The sequence below is a fragment of the Scomber japonicus genome, chromosome 7 (assembly GCF_027409825.1).
Source record: "Scomber japonicus isolate fScoJap1 chromosome 7, fScoJap1.pri, whole genome shotgun sequence".
Classification (NCBI taxonomy): Eukaryota; Metazoa; Chordata; class Actinopteri; order Scombriformes; family Scombridae; genus Scomber; species Scomber japonicus.
In genome coordinates, this window is record NC_070584.1 from 24,783,819 (window position 1) to 24,800,525 (window position 16,707).

Sequence of the window (16,707 nt, forward strand, 5' to 3'; positions counted from 1 at the left end):
ACTAACTGATAAATCTATAATGAAAATAATTGCTAGTTGGAGCTCAACTTCAAATGATATTCGGGTCGATCCATTGTTGGTTGCAAAATAGTTGTGAGCTGTTGGCGACTTGATATCATCCTTTTTACTTCCAACAGCAGCCTGGTTGGACAACTATATCAAAACTTTTGGATAAAGGGCAGGAAAATTCTCATCATGTTGAAGCAGTGTTCTGTGCTTCAAGGGAAAACTGGATTAACATTTACAGAATGATCCCATTCTTACCACATCAACAAACCATTGCCATCATTTGCCCATCCAGACTGGGCTAATTCAATTTCAAGGCTAAGCGATTTAAGCGCTTGTAAACCTTCAATTGACACAGATAGTTCCTTTATGAATTAATTAATAAATGACCTAATAAACACAAACATAAACAACAATGGATACAAATACATTAATATAATCTTATTGTTATTATAATAATAAGATTATTATAAATGATTATTCCTATCTATCTATCTATCTATCTATCTATCTATCTATCTATCTATCTATCTATCTATCTATCTATCTATCTAGGTTTTTATCTCTCATATTTGTTATTCTGCTGTCCTATACTATAGCTACAATATATCCCAGTCCTTTATGATACTGACGTTGCAATTACAATTGTCTGCCACATAGTGTCAGTGTTGCTCCTTTCAGAAACACCTTGCCCCCATCACTTTTGACAATCACTGTATACCAAACAAACATAATAAACCACCTTTAAGTCCCCGAACAAAAACTTAAGAAACAAGGCTGTTGAAGACTTTGAAGGTGATAGAAATCAGACGACTAACAGATGAGCTGCCAGTTGTTCCAGCTGTAGGGAATAATCTCTGACCACTTCAGTAATCTTGGACAGGAATGATAATAACATGTAGGGATTGTGACAAAAACAGTTAAATACAGCAGGATTCAAAAGATGACAGAGTTCGGATTAGATCTCTGACATGTTAAATACGTAAAGACTATATTTGAAATTGGAAACAGCTTCTCTGTGTTGTAGTTCATAGAGATGGTTAATTCTTAGGGTTGAGCTGTGATTAAAGAAAGTGTTTATGTGATGTGCAGCGAGTTGTGATGATGGTCCAGAAGTCAGATCTCAAACAGACCGATTCATACGATTACATCATTAAAGGGCTACTTGTAGCGGACCAGCTTACCTTATTAGCATTAATCATGAAACTCAATATTCTCTGTGAACATTAAATAAAACAGAGATGAAACACATGGAAATCTGTCCTCATGTCATCCTTGGTGAATAAGACCAGACATAACAACTAGACATACTACTGCCCACACAGACTGATTCAAACTAAACAAACGTGCTCAACCCAATCTGACTGAATTTGCATTTTGTAATCACTTTATTATTGTATTTGACTTGATGAAAGCTTTTTTAGATGTGAGCAACTTTTTAGATGTGTTGCCACTGTTGCTCATGTGGGAATGTTGGGTCTCTTTAAAGTTAAAACCTGAAGAGTTCGGTTTAGAACCTGCTCTTAAAGTGCCTTGAAATAACTCTGTTGTGATTTGGGCGCTATACAAATAAAGATTGATTGATTGATTGCAATGATACAGAGGTCTGTGACTGAGCCAGAACTTACAGAACTTGCTTGGGGTATAAAGGTATTAAATCATGGTGAAACTGTCCAGAAATAGTCTTGACAGGTTTGCTGTAGCAGATTTATTCAACATCGGATTCAAATATTCAATAGATAGTTGAAAATAACTACTTTCATATTACTTGGAAATAAAAAATATAAATAGTTAAATACTTGTTTGGATTAACACTTTTATGGATTAAACAACCAAGAAGTGTAAAACATAGTTAAAATCAACATCACTTTGATCAGCTACAACATTAAAATTTTGCATCAAAAATAAAAATGCAGTCATAAAATCAATACTGTACACTCATATAAAGTTGAATTAATAATGCTTATATTTGTGGTGTTTAAGTACATCTTCCTGATAATACTTTTGTTCATTTTTGAATAACAATTGCGTAACATGAGGAGATTTTAGGGTTCATTAATGTTCATTTATGATTCATGTAGCTTAAGGGAGAGGTTCACAATTTTTCAAGTCCGTCTGAAAACAACAGTCAGGTGCCCAAATAAACATTGAAACGGTTTTTGCTCGCACTAATCATTCCTGCTGTTCATACTGACCTTTAGGAGATCTTGTCCACATGCGCTTTTAATTTTCAGTGATCAGGGACAAAATCTACAGTCCTAGTATAGATCAAAATGTGTTTATAAAAGTTTATCTAAAGATAATATGAGGCTTCAACTGGATGAGTCAGTCAAATGAAGTGGATATCTGCCACGGTTAGTCTTTTGTAGTTTTTTTTTTAAAATCCCTCTTTGTTTCTTGACAGACAGTTTTTCATGATGGAGGATTGTTACAAAATAGAACATTTGGCACCATCACTACTGTAACTTAAAAGATATTGAATTTATTTGACTAATTTGGATGTCTTAAGCCTAATATAAGCTTCAAACAGACTTTTAAATACATTTTTGGACAGAAGAAGGGTAGTGGATTATGTCCCCCATTACTTATATTTAAAGTGCATTATGAAAGAATCTCTTAATGGTCAGTATGAACAGAAGGAATGATTACAGCAGGGAAAATGTGTCAATGTTTGTTTGGGCACCTGACTGTTGTTTTAGGACACAAATGAAAACCTGTGAAACTATCCTTTAAGAGCAGAGCTTCTGCCAAACATCTGTGTGCCTCTGTCTGTCTGTCCCACTTTCTGTCTCTCCCTCTGTTTCTCCAACTTGCTCTATTCTTCTTTCAAGCCAATTCAAAGACATTTGGCTTCTGTTACGTGTGTGTCTGTGTGTGTGTGTGTGTGTGTGTGTGTGTGTGTGTGTGTGCACGTGTGCTTGTGTGTGATGTTTGAGTATGTGTTGGGGAGGGTCTTTACTTCACTAATGGTTTGTTCAGAAACCTGAGCAGGGTGTTTTATGAAAATATGAAAATATTCTTTCCGTCATTTACTTAATGGGTAACTACTGTGTGTGCATGTGTGTGAGAGACAGGGGGGTAAAGAGTGTGTGGATGTGTGCACATGTGTAAGAATTGATTTTACGCTTTCTGATTTAAGGACTGCCAAGGTCCTCTCAGGTCAGGTATGCACACACACACACAAACAGAAGCTTTGTACACAATGACAGCATGACTTCACGCACATTACTTATTCACATTTTGTCTCATAATGACTTTGTATATCTCTCTCACAGTAGTAGCAGCAGTAATGCAGTTCTGATCAGAGTATTGTCTAGACTAGTAGATCCCAATCTGGTAGTTGGCAATCCCAAGGGTCCCAAAATAAATATGTGAGGCCACGAGACGTATTGTAATGAGAAATAATGATTTTGGACTTTTGGTGGATTTTTACCTTTCTTTTGTGAAATACTAAATATGGTGACCTCCCCTTCAGGCCTGTAGAAGTCTTTCAAATTGACTAAATGACTCATTTGGCTGATCTGTTCAAAACTTGTGTCCACACTGAAGCCATCATCTATGAATGATACAAAATTAGCAGCTGATGTCTTAATTTTGAGGGTTTACAAGCCATAACGGTTGGGAACCATATACTAACCTACATTACGCAGGCCTTTCCACAGTATATGAATGAGGAGCCTGGTTTCCACTACAGGGCCAATATCTTGTCCTGCCAGTACTTACTAAATATTTATATGACTTAATTTCCCTAAATCAAAATATAGGTGATTCTTTCTACAACTTGTTGCCAACAGAGATGACTCCTCTGCTGGTTTACAGTTTCATATAAACAAATGTGTCTTCCAACTCTGCATCCTAAACATCTTGACAGTGGCCCCACAACTTTTCAACACTTTTCAGTTCACTGAAAAGTGTTGAAAAGTGGTGACTAACACACTGACTGGCTCTTTGACAGGCACCTACCTCAACACATTCTTCAAGTCTCTTTCCCATTAATAAATACTATTTTATTAGTCTGCTCTAATAATTACCCTTGGAGAGGATTCCTAGACTATAAAGAAAAGTTTGTTTTTCAGAATAGTAATGGTAAGTGTTAATAGGTCTGGAAGCTGCCATGCAAAGCATTGGGCTATAAATGCCATCTCTAACTTTACTGCATGGTCTCCACTGATATTTTATACAGTTTCAGCAGCATGTATGTTGATCTTCTTCAACAGACTGTTTCTTTCTGTCTGTTATCTCCAGAACTGAGTTGATCCTTTTTTTTAAATTCTTTTTTTTACTTTACTTAAAAAAAAAAAATCTGTAGCCTATAGATGATAAAAAAAGAGAAAGCTGATAAAGGTGATGCCAGAAAAAAATGTATGATAAAGTGATGATAAAAGTAATAAAAGTGAGAAGGTGAAAATAGGTGAGGATAATAATTCACAGTTCTGGTATCAGCAAATCAGAAATCAGAATTGTCAATCAATACTAAACACAGTTATGTCAGTATAAAATGTTGTGTTTCTGCTAAAATTCACATGTTAATTTATCAAGATGACTCAGTACTACATTAATCCCAGAGTCATGAGCCTAACATGCATTGAGGAATACACATTTTACATTTGTGAATCAAAGGAAAACACAGGTATTGGATCAGGAATCAGCAGATTCTTTAAATTAAGGTATCAGAATTGAAATTAGAAAGAACAAAGTTGGATCAGTGCTTCCTTGTGTGAAAATCATCAAGATAACAATTACGATGATGACGAATAGTTGCATGAACACCTGTGATACAAATTGCATGAGGATGAAGGTGAAGATTAAAATGAGGAAGATGCTGAAAAACAGTATTGTGATGATGATGATTATGATGGAAGTGGGTAACTAGATGCATACATGTGGTGGGAGAATTGGTGTGAGTGTCAATAATGATGATGGTGATGATTTTGAGGATAGTGTCATGTTAGATGATGAGAGATGAAGACTCTGCGTGGCTGCACTTGTACCGGTGGTGGGAGTGTCCGCGAGGGGGGTAGAGCCGCTCCACTCCCTGCTCGCGAGCAGGCAGGAGAAGCACGCACATGCTTCATTTCTGAACTTAAGGTCGCTCGAGCCGGAGGTTGACGCTCTGGAGAAGAAGGAGAAAACTCTGCCGTTTTAATTGACCGTAAATGATATATTCTGTTTCGTACATACATCCCGGTGCCATGTCAGTTCGTCGGGCCGGTTTGCTGCTCCTGTGCGCGGTGTTGGCGATGACGCGTGCTCGCCGGAGTTCACCGGAGCAGGAGGATGTTCAAGAGAAAATCAACAGCGCTAGATGCACGTCCAGGTGTCTCACTCTGCACATGACTCAGCTAACCGCTGCCTTCAGACACATCCAGGTAAATGTCTGACACATTATGTCCCTCATTAAGAGCACCAACTTACCATCTTATTAGGCAAATTGATGCTGTTTGCCACTTAAATCCATAATTACATTAGTTTGATACATAAAATAACGTTATATGACCCTCAAAGGTGTTTGTATTGCGCAAATGTAAGCGCAAATAGGCTGCATAATTTTAGACTAAAACATAAACTCTTGCTTTAAAAGGTGCATTATATATTCTGTAATTTTACAGGCCAGTTGCAGTTACTACCTGTATTGTTGAAAACACACACTGCAACTCTATAACTGTTGATCCATATAGTTCAGTGGGATTCGCAGGGATTCTGTTTACAGCAACAACATTTTGCTTATTTGTTTTACACTCAAAGCAGCTTATCCTAAAATATTTCACTGGATGATATTGGAAAAGTGAGCTGAAGTGGAGAGATAGAAATGAGCATCTTTAGTCAATCAGGTGCAGCCAGTATTTAAATAGCTGAAATAAAACTGTGGAATTTAAATTGAAATTATTTTCACACAGAGTAGTAACACACAGACATAATGACTTTTAGGTGTATTTGCAGATCCAGTAGTGTTCAGTTTGTGATTTGTGCGTGATGACGGCGCACAGTGATGGATGTGACCACAGGCATTTTCGTCAGACCTATGACATGAAAGTTTAGAGGCCTCATTAAACTCAATTTCAAGAATACTAAACTGCTGTTATTTTCTATTCTGATTGACACACCAGATGCACACACACCTATGATGACCGTTTGTAGTTGTGCCATTTTTTGTCTGTCACTCTATGTTGCTTTCTGAAGAAAATATATTTATTCATTTTATAACAATGTGGTTTCTTTCAGATTTATTTTGAATTTAAAAAAAATATGACAATGATTTTAGGTCAGCTAAGAGATGTTGTTGTTATGCACACTGGAAAAGCACTTAAATGATTAATCAGAAGGAAAATTCATGATCTTGACTGTGTTTTTTCCAACATGGCTTTCATCAGGGTGTTTTGGACAAATGTTTTGATCTTGCTCAGAACTTGCCCTGTGCCAGTACTTAAAGGGGCAAAGGTAGACTGAAAATGTTAGGTTATTAGCTTATAGTAGTTGACAAAATTGCTCATCTTAGTGAAATCGCTGGCCCATGCACTGAAGCCTTTGTAGTGAGGAATGTGAGATTAACGGGGACATTAGGACGTTACCAAGTACGAAAAGCCACTTATCGTTAACGGCTTCAACATGTGCATGCTGTGTAGTGGGTGGGAAAGTCATTAACCACAAAGTTCAGCCCCCATGGCTCTGAGGTGTGTAGAAAAAAGTGTATGTATGTGTGTGTGCATGTGTGTATATGTGTGGGTTTGCATATGTTCATGTATAAAACGAAGGTTTGGTCTGGTCCTCGGCCATCCAGAATATACTCCCGCCACCTGTGCATTGGGTAATGAGGGTGGCCCCTGGATGACTCTCTAGCTGTAAGATGTGGGTGTGTGTGTGTGTATGTGTGTGAGTGTGTGTGTGTGTGTATGTGCGTCTGTGTGTCTGTGTGTCTGTGTGTTGGGGTTTCTGGAATGGAGGTGTGAGAAAGGGAACATTTGGTTTAAACTTTATGAAGTGGAGTGCAGTAGTCAGATGTTGAGCAAACAGCAGCGATGGAAATGAGACCAACTTACTGGGAGGTAGCAAACAAGCCAGGCATTCATTTTCTACTTGGGTTACATGTTAGGATGTGGACAAAATGTTGCATTCCATTCTGATATGACTCTTAAATTTTTCAGTAAACATAGCTTGTGTGTGTTCTTGGCTTTAGTTGGTGTCCATGGTGTGTTTACACCACCAGGATTTCCTCACTCTGCCTGCTGACATCTGCAAACATACCTGTTGATGAAATATTCCAGAATCCAGAAAAGGGAAAAAAAAGGTCATTTATAGTTTGTCGATTATTTGCAGTAAATGGTCCATGTCTGTGTCCGAAATCACTCCCTATTTACTTTATAGTGCACTGTATTTACCCTCCGCCATTTTATTTTTGATTGTCCGAGTGTGTAAAATAATCCAGTATGTAGTGTCCTCAAAAACTCCACTATGGAAAGAAAATGTAGTAGAACCATTGCATGTCCACTCACTAAAGATCCAGTGCAATTTGTCATATTTTATGCATGCAATAATTACCATTGTGCGACTCTACTATTGAGGTATTAAGAGAGATTCAATAATACATAAAAGTACTCTGCAGCTGATAGTGACGACATCTCAGATTGCTGCTCAATATAGAGTAAGCTTTAAAGGACCAGTGTGTAGGCTTTAATGGCATCTAGTGGTGAGGTTTCAGATTGCAACCAATTGAATACCCCTCCCCCCTTTCAAGTGAGTAGGAGAACCTAAGGTGGCCACGAAACTTGCGAAAAATGCGAAGGCCGTCCTCTAGAGCCAGTGTTTGGTTTGTTTGTTCTGGGCTAGTGTAGAAGCATGGTGGTGCAACATGGTGGGCTCTATGGAAGAGGACCCATTTCCTATGTAGATATAAAAGAGTCATTCTATGGCAATGAAAACACAACAATTTTATTGTCAGGTGATTATACACTATTTAAAACATACTTATGAATAATGTATTCCATTTCTGCCAAGTCCATTCTGTTAGATGCTACAAAATGTTACATACTGCATCTTTATTATACAGGAAGTAGTGAATGAGTGAAAGATGGAGAGTTTAGTGATGTGCTTCCTCCTAATATCTAAATTAGTTTTGATAATTCAACTTGTTTCCAACCTACACATCTAATTTGTTTTTAGTTTTTTTAGATTTCAAATTAAATGTAATGACTTCATAAATTTTTGCTTTAAATTTTATTAAATTAAGTGCAAATTAGTTGGCTATTAGTGAATCACTCAACAGCAAATTCATCAACAGTAAGTTTGATTGCAAATAAATAATTAACAGCCATCTATCAAGCACACATGTCAAACTCTTAAGTTTGAGCCTCTGTAATAAGAGTATAGTTTTGTATCATTGTAAATTGAATACATTTGGGTTGGATAATTTATCTGTCTCAACAGTTTGAAAATGTCACCTCAAGATCAGTGAAACCTTGTAATTATTTTGCTTTTTTTAAACATCACACAATATAGATCAATCAAAAATGAGAGCGAGAGAGAGAGAGAGAGAGAGAGAGAGAGAGAGAGAGAGAGAGAGAGAGAGAGAGAGAGAGAGAGAGAGAGAGAGAGAGAGAGAGAGAGAGAGAGATTGATCCCTAATTAATTAATTTAGTTACTATAAGCTGCATCTCAATTCAAATATATCTCACAGAAAGAAGTCAGCAATGGTTTGAATTGCAGAACAGGACTAACAGGAAAGGACAGTGCTAATGTGTTACTCAGAAAATCATTTTAGGATACAAATTATGTACTGAAAACATTATATTGTAATATATAAGTAAAAAGAGGCTTTGAGCAAACAAGAAAATAAGTTTTGTCTCAGCCACATCCTGGGAAACAGCATCACTCCCTGAGCCTATTATAGGACAGTGTAAGGGAACACAGAGTGATTGATGGGTGGGGGAGTCCGAATGTTAGAGCATTCAATTATTTAAGGAACATAATGTTTAAAAGAAAAAAGCCTTTTGATAACAGCTCCACTGACTATAACATCAGCAAGGGCAAATGGAGCTTTACTCATCCTCCACTGTCACCACAATCAGACACAAACACACACATTGCTTCCTCTGGCTTCATGTTGGTGAACCCTGTGTTTTTGGCTCCTTCTGTCTCAGTGTGCGTGTGGCTAGTGTGTAGCCACTAGAATGTGAGTCACCAGTTTTCTATTTACACCTCTCTTTATGCTGCTTCCCTGGGTTTTCCACTACTTTCCCTAGTATGGTGTCATAGCTTAATTATAGCTCTTTGTGTGTGTGCACACATGAGCATATATATGTTGTCATATTCCAAAATTCCTCCTTGATGTGAACTCCTAAAAATACAGGGGGAAAAACGGCGGACTAGCCTGCAGAGTTTAAACTTTTTGCACATACGTCGTAGATTAGATTAGATCGCGTGTCTTAAACACTCACAGGTCTGTGGTGCTGATGAGCGGATGGTTTGCGGTTCAAGCTAGGGCCGAGGGCCAGTGTGTGCCTGAATGAGCTGTCTGTGTGAGAGAGAGAGCGTTCATGTTTACGTGTGTGTGCGTGCATGTGCGTGTGTTTGTGTGTCCAAGCTGCTCTGCGGTAGGTAGCACTAATCAGCCCAGAGGTCGGTCAGCGAACCAGTCACGCTCTGAAAAAGAGCAGAGACAACGGTCAGGTCAGGTTGCACAGAGATAGACGCAAAGATAAAGGCAGGTAGACAGACTCGGTCAAGCATGAAGACGGGCAGCGGGGAAAAAGAAAGACGGCAGGTAGACACACACAGACAGGTGTGATAGACATATATGAGGACAGACATCCTGACAAAATCATACACAGGCTAAAAAGTGGACTGATATGAAGGCAGACAGGTAGGCAGAGAGACAGGCATTGGGGTGGGTGACAGCAGGAGACAAAGACTTGTTTGATTCGTTCCAGAGATATCATGCCTCTTTCTGCTGCTTTGTGACTCCCTGTCATTTGATCGGTAGAAGCAGGGATAGATGGTGAAAAATTTGTGGGTTGTGTAGGACTGACTCTCACCTGAAACCAGGACAAGAAATTCCAAGACACTAAATCACAACTGGAATGGCGAGGCACCAAGCAGTAAGGCTTTGTTCTTTCAGCCACAGAAAGCGAGACGGACAGAAAGACACTTTTTCCACATGAGAATGGATGTTATACCTGATCACTCAGCAATTAGATCCATTCTTCTTCTTGTCGGTGACTATTTTTCTTGGTTGAAGCAAAACTAAACTTGATAATTTCAAGTATTCTCTTCGTTGTTGCTGTTGGAACTGAACCGAAACAGAAAGACACTTGCCGACCTAACAGTTGAATGGGACGAGATTGAGGACCATTATAACAACCACGTTATTGTGATGCTTGTTGTTTACAGGATGTGGGCCACCCCAAACACCAACATTAACACACATGCACAGACGCACACACACACACACACACACACACACACACACACACGCACACACAGACGCACACACAGACGCACACACACACACACACACACACACGCACACACACACAGACGCACACACACACACACACACACACAAACACACAGACGCACACACACACACACAAACACACAGACTAATTAGGGTCTTCTGTCGGGAATGTTTAGACCTCAACATGGGCTTTTTGGGAAGAACTTTATATTCTGTTGAGTGGAAGTTAGTCATGTTGCAGTCACATCTGCGTGCACACACATACACACTCACACACACTGTAACTGTGTTTGCTTCTGGTCATCTGGGGGTGATTAATGCCTTGTATTAAACAGACTTTCTACTGCACCTCACCACAAACACTGACCACCACACACACACGCACAGAATATGTACACACACTTTCTTTTTCTGTCCCTCTCTCTCTCTCTCTCTCTCTCTCTCTCTCTCTCTCACACACACACATACACACACACACTTTTTATCGCTGCATCTGGCAGAAGTGTGATTTATATCTCACTCTTTCAAACACTAAAGGGTGTGTGCAGCTGTGCGTGTGCATGCTGATTGTGCACATATATCTGTGTGTGTGTTTTTGCGCGTACGTATGCGTGTGTGTGTGTCCCTGCTGCTGCATCCAGTAATATCAGGTTGTTATTCTTTAGCAATGATTACTGTGGACTCAGCGGCCATCAGAGCCATGTGGAAGTCCTTTAGTGCAAGTGTTTCTTTTCATTGTGGGTCAGTTCTGTTTCTGACGGGTCTCTCGTGTCTCAGGCTCAGAGATTCTCTCTCGGATCCCAGGCAAAATAAAAGTTTAAGACCTTGTGTTTATAGAGTAGGTATAGAGCCATGTGGAAATCCGTCGTTAAAAATGAAATGGGGTTTTGCACATTTTTGTTAAAAGTCATGGATAAAAAGCTGGGCGGAACAAAAATTCTCTTAATATTTTTCAAACATTGTGTCTTATGAGAATTACTACATGGATTTGATTTATATAGGAGCTATAAAATGCACAAAAGCCTTTGGACCAAAAAGTTTCGTATGTCCTTGGGTTTTACATTGAGCTTTGCAAATGAAGACAACACTTACAATTTTCTACACAACCATTACTGAGCCACAATAAAGGCGTTTGTAAATTTTAAAATGTTCTTCCACTACGTATGAACGTACAGTATTTAAAGTGGGCTTTCCATTAATAAAATAACGCTGACGACTAAACCCCAGCCAGACGAGCAGCAGTCACCAAAATTTATTGTATCCTGTTTCACAACTAGTATCCACCACCTCTCGCCAGTCTCCTCTCTGCTCCTATTAACTAATATTTATTTCCATCTTTCACCTTCTTTTGTCAGTCTCCCTCTGCTCTTTTCAACTTCCTCCCTACCTCCCATTTCCTCTCAGTCTCCCACATCCAACTTGTCTTCTCTTCTTCCAATCCTCCCTCTCCTTCTCTCTTTCTGACTTTTTCAAAATGTGCAGCTGTTTTGCCGCAGACAGACACACACACACACACATTCTGAGACCCCATGAAACCCCACTTTGACCACTGTTTAATAGCCATACGGCACACAGGCCCGTCTAAGCTGCCGTGATTGGCTCTGACAGCAAATGTGTCCCATGAAATTGAGTTGGGATGAGTGTGTGTATGTGTACATCCAAATGTGTGTGTATGATTGTGCGTGTCGGGAAAGGGGAAGACAGTGAGAGAGAAGGAAAAGATGAGAGCTGAAGAGGGGTGACAGAGAAGGGGGGATGTTATGACGAGGAAGACAGAAAAAGAAAGACAGCGTGAAAAAGATTAAGAGAGGGGATGAAGATGTGAGGCCAGCCTTGGTGGAAATCTGGAGATGTTTAACTGGCTTCACGGTCCTCAGTTCTTTGAGTGAAGCATCTACAGTATTTCATCACAATGATTTTCAAGTCCTCTCCTGTAATTTTTACAGGAGTTGGCAGCACTGTGGAGAGACTAGACAGAGAGTTGGAGGGTAAAAATCAAAGGCAGAAAGAGTGACAGAGTGACCAAAGTAAGGGCTAATCTGGATGAGTAGCAGAAGGAGGAGGAAGTAGGAATTTAAAGTGTGCGTCTGTGCATGTATTTTGTGTCTATGTATTCAAATCCTCTGACTGTTTTTTCCTCCTCAATACTCAACATTTAAAATCCACCCTAATAGAAGGTCGGGTACAGGCAACTGGCAACTTTAGAAAGACATTCTGGGAAATGCAAGGAATTTGTTTGAGAAGCCAGAAGTACTAAAAGCAGCGAATTATATCGCTCCATCAAAAAAAAAAAAGAAGAAAAGTGGACATTATGAAATGAATGCTCCATATGTATTTGAAGTGGAATTTGCTACAGAGTGGCACCACAAGTGCAAATTTTGCAGTGCTAATGTAAATTAAAGTTACCCTGTGAAGTTTTAGACCACTGGTAGCACTATGGAGCAATATTTTTATGAGTGGGTCCTTGTTTTGTTAACCTGATGCCAAATGGTTACACAGAACCATCTGAGAAATCGTCCAGAAAGCTGTTTGTAAAAGGCACTTTCAAAAAATACTTGTCAAGTGATTGGATGAACCATTTGTCTATCACTATCCATCATCTATCTTACCATGCGATGATGCGAGGCAGCTGTATTCACAATGATGATTGGCCCGAACTGCCAACACAAGTTTTTAATTTGAAGCCATACAAGATGGATTGTCGCATGATTTTGCACATTCAGGTGCCTCCCAAGGTAATCGTTTTCTTTCTCTTATGCACAAGCATAAGGACACACATGCATGCGTTAACATGTAGTTGTGTCCCAATGTTTTTCCATAATTACACTGATTGACAGGTGGGGGTAATATGCCAAGGAAAGCAGCAAAACACAGTGAAGAAGAAGTAAGTAGTCAAAAAATCTGACTTACAAATGACTTACAAGTGTTTTCAGTATGTTTGTTAGGCCTCTTGGATACGCATAATGTGTACAGAAGAACCCCGCAGGGCAACTTTAAGTATATAACAGTATATTTTAACAATATCCAGCAAAGCACATTACAGTTAAACATGTAAAACTTTTACTTCTCTTGATTTCGTTCTGGACTCATTTACCACATGACCACATCGCAAAGGAACACATATTATGTTGTTGAATGTCTGCAAAAGTTTGTCTCCCAGAAGTGAAGCTGGTGAAACTTTGGCGGGTGAATTAATGTCTGTTAAAATTTTAAGCACAGATTAGTAAAGTTGTTCCTGACTGTGTCATTAAACAGCATTAATGGGAGGAGAATGTGATTGCCTCTTAGCTATACCAGCTGCTTAAAAACATTTGAGAGCGAAAATAACTCCTCTATTTGTGTGAATTACACTGCTACTAAAGACCTGTATCCATGGTGACTCTGTCACTTATTGTGCAATCAGCAGCAGCACCTGGGCAACCGCACTTTTGGCTTGTCAAAATTGCCTTTTAAAGAGGAAAGACAGGAAGAAACATAAAAATAGTGGGCAAAGGAGGAAGGTGTTTTTTCTGTGTCTCTTGAGTGATACCATGACACCCGTCTCTATGTTTCTTCTCTTATCCATTCCTCTTTCCATTCATCCTTCCCCACAGACTTCTTACTAATCTTTTCATTAGGGGTTTAACCAATGCTTTAATCCTCCACTGCTTTCTTCTTCTTCTCTCTCCCGGCCACCTTTATAAGAGGCTGCTTTTTCTGTCCCCAGTATTATCCCTCGTAACAACTAGCACAGATTTCTGTTAAGCCAATGGTGTCAACCCCACTAGTACTCATTTAGTCTTAAAGGCATACTAACACTTGTAAGTAATACACTTTTTAAAATGTATTTACCAAATTTCAAGTTCATAGAGAGAATTTCTCTGTAGACATTGTGAAACTCAGCCACACTCATTGTGTCTCCTCTCTGAAATCTGACTGCCTCTTCACTGCTGCCAACAGCTGGATGACTGAAGCAGTGGTGAGCAGCTGAGCGGTGGATATGGACAGTTGTGAGAGTATGAGAGGAATGAGGCAAACAAAATTTGGGGAGAACTTGGAGCTCTTCCCATTTTCACACATATTCTCAATTGCAAATCTCTACAGAAAGCAGGCGAGGCCGATGATTTGTCAGTTGTGGAAATGTGCAACACTTGTGAGAGGAAGTTGTCCCCGTGCTACAGACTCAAAGCAGCTTTTAATCACACTTAGACCGTTCAAGCAGCGCATCTTTAAAGTATGTCATAGTCTTAAATCCTTGCCGGCAGATTACAGTGGCAGTGCATGGCTGTCCAAATGACAGTAAATACTTCACTACTAGGCTTGTAAATGACATAAATTTCCAAATTTGTACGTTGAAATCCAATTTGACTGAAATTGCACCTGTTTTGAATGTTAAGAGTGAGTCTCTAACCTTTAATCGCAGCCCTTTTACCCCATTTCTAACCCCTTAACCCCACAATGCTAGCTAAAAGTGTGTGTGTAGAAAGCGATGAACTTGGTTCAGGCTAAATACAGCTCACTCAGGAGAGGGTTTAGGAGTTGTTAACAGGGCTCATCCCACACACCCACACATACTGTACATGCACACACACACACACGCACACACACACACACACATACTGCACTTGCATGCACACACACCTACACATAATGTACATGCACACACACACACACACACATGCAGACATGCTCACACACACACATACACACACACACCAGAGGTTCAAAGTCTCTGGAGGGACACACACATGACAACAGGCCGCTACACAATGTGCACACCCCAGTTTTCTAATGGCTGTTTTGATGTTGGATGATGGCATCATGATTGTGCCGATGATGACAAAGCATTTCAAAGGGAAGGTTGCCACACTGACTATTTAACCCATGCAAGTTAAAACAGCTGGCCCGGATTTCAGCCTGCATTTTAAACCATTAAAATGATTAACAATCTCCTGAAACTAAAAAAAAATAAGATATATTCCACATTAGGAAACCAACAGGGCTAATGGGAAATAGCACTAAAATGATTAACTGATTAATCAACCCATGGAGTGACAGAAAAGTAATTGTTAACAGATCTGATTATTGGTTAGGCATTTAAGTAATTAAATTAAGTTTAAGTTATTAAGCAACCACACAGCCATGCCAGCAGCTCTGTGAGGCTGCAATTAGGCTCAGTGGTGCTTTAAATGCTCACATCAGGATGCTAACATGCTGTTTAGCAGGCATAATGTTTTACCATCTTAGTTTATTATGATAGCAGACTAACATTTGCTCATTAGGACATACAAAAACAACAGCTAAGGCTTATAGGGATATCATTACTTTTTCAGTTACATGTATTTGGCCAAAATATTAAGAGATTTACCTGATGACAACTCTAGATGCCTGTTTTCAGCTTTTCCTTTATCCAACTGTCATGTGAATTTGTAGTGAAACTTGGAAATGTTGCTAGAAATAAAATATGAATCAGGTGTGCTTCCAGCTGGGATGAAGCTGTTAAAAATGTCCAAACCTGAGCAGTGAGCACGGAAACACATCAGTAAGACACCAGACTGAATCTCTCAAGACATCATTAATACTGAGTATGTTCAAGTCTTTAGTACAGACACACATGGTCCCCCCAGAGTCCTGTTGACTTTGGTGATCTCCTGACTTTCCCTCCACTGCTTCCAGCAGGTTGACATTTTTGCTTTTTAGTGACATGTCTTGACGGCTGCTGGATGGATTGCCATGTAATTTGTTGCAGTTAGACATTCATTGCCACCTGCCATCCGCTGGTCAAGGTTTTCACTTAACTTGTGAAATATCGCAACAGACATTCATGGTGCCCAAACAATGAATACTAATAACTTTGTTGATGCTCTGACATTTTCCTCTAGTAAAACCATGAATTTGAAATCTGGTTTTGAGTGAAATGGTTCAATAATGAATGGTGTTTATAACGAGGTACCAAAACTTCACAATGATGTACTGTAAGAAAACCTGAAAATGTTGAGGGCTGCAATTAACGATTACTTTCATGATCGATTAATGATAATTTTTTTCAATTGTTGATCAACCATTTTGGATCAATGTAAGACAGGGAAAAGCAGAAAATACTTACATTTGAGAACCTGAATGCATCAGATTTTTCACATTTTTGCTAAAAAAGGCCTAAATAATTAATCGATGATCAAAATAGTTGCTGATTAATGTCCTGTTGATCAGCTAATTTGATTAATCATTGCAGCTCTATGCAGGTCTACGTTACTTTGTGTGATCAATGAATA

General features: G+C 39.2%; 1 protein-coding gene across 1 annotated transcript in view; it reads left to right on the forward strand.

Moving 5' to 3' along the window:
• The first annotated feature begins 5,048 nt into the window (after positions 1–5,048).
• The window catches only part of anos1b (anosmin 1b), a 50,534-nt gene continuing 38,875 nt past the window's right edge, over positions 5,049–16,707 (forward strand). The window contains exon 1 of the mRNA XM_053322620.1: positions 5,049–5,375. Coding sequence (XP_053178595.1) covers positions 5,163–5,375 — 213 coding nt within the window. The 5' untranslated portion in view covers positions 5,049–5,162. The remainder of the gene's footprint in view (positions 5,376–16,707) is intronic.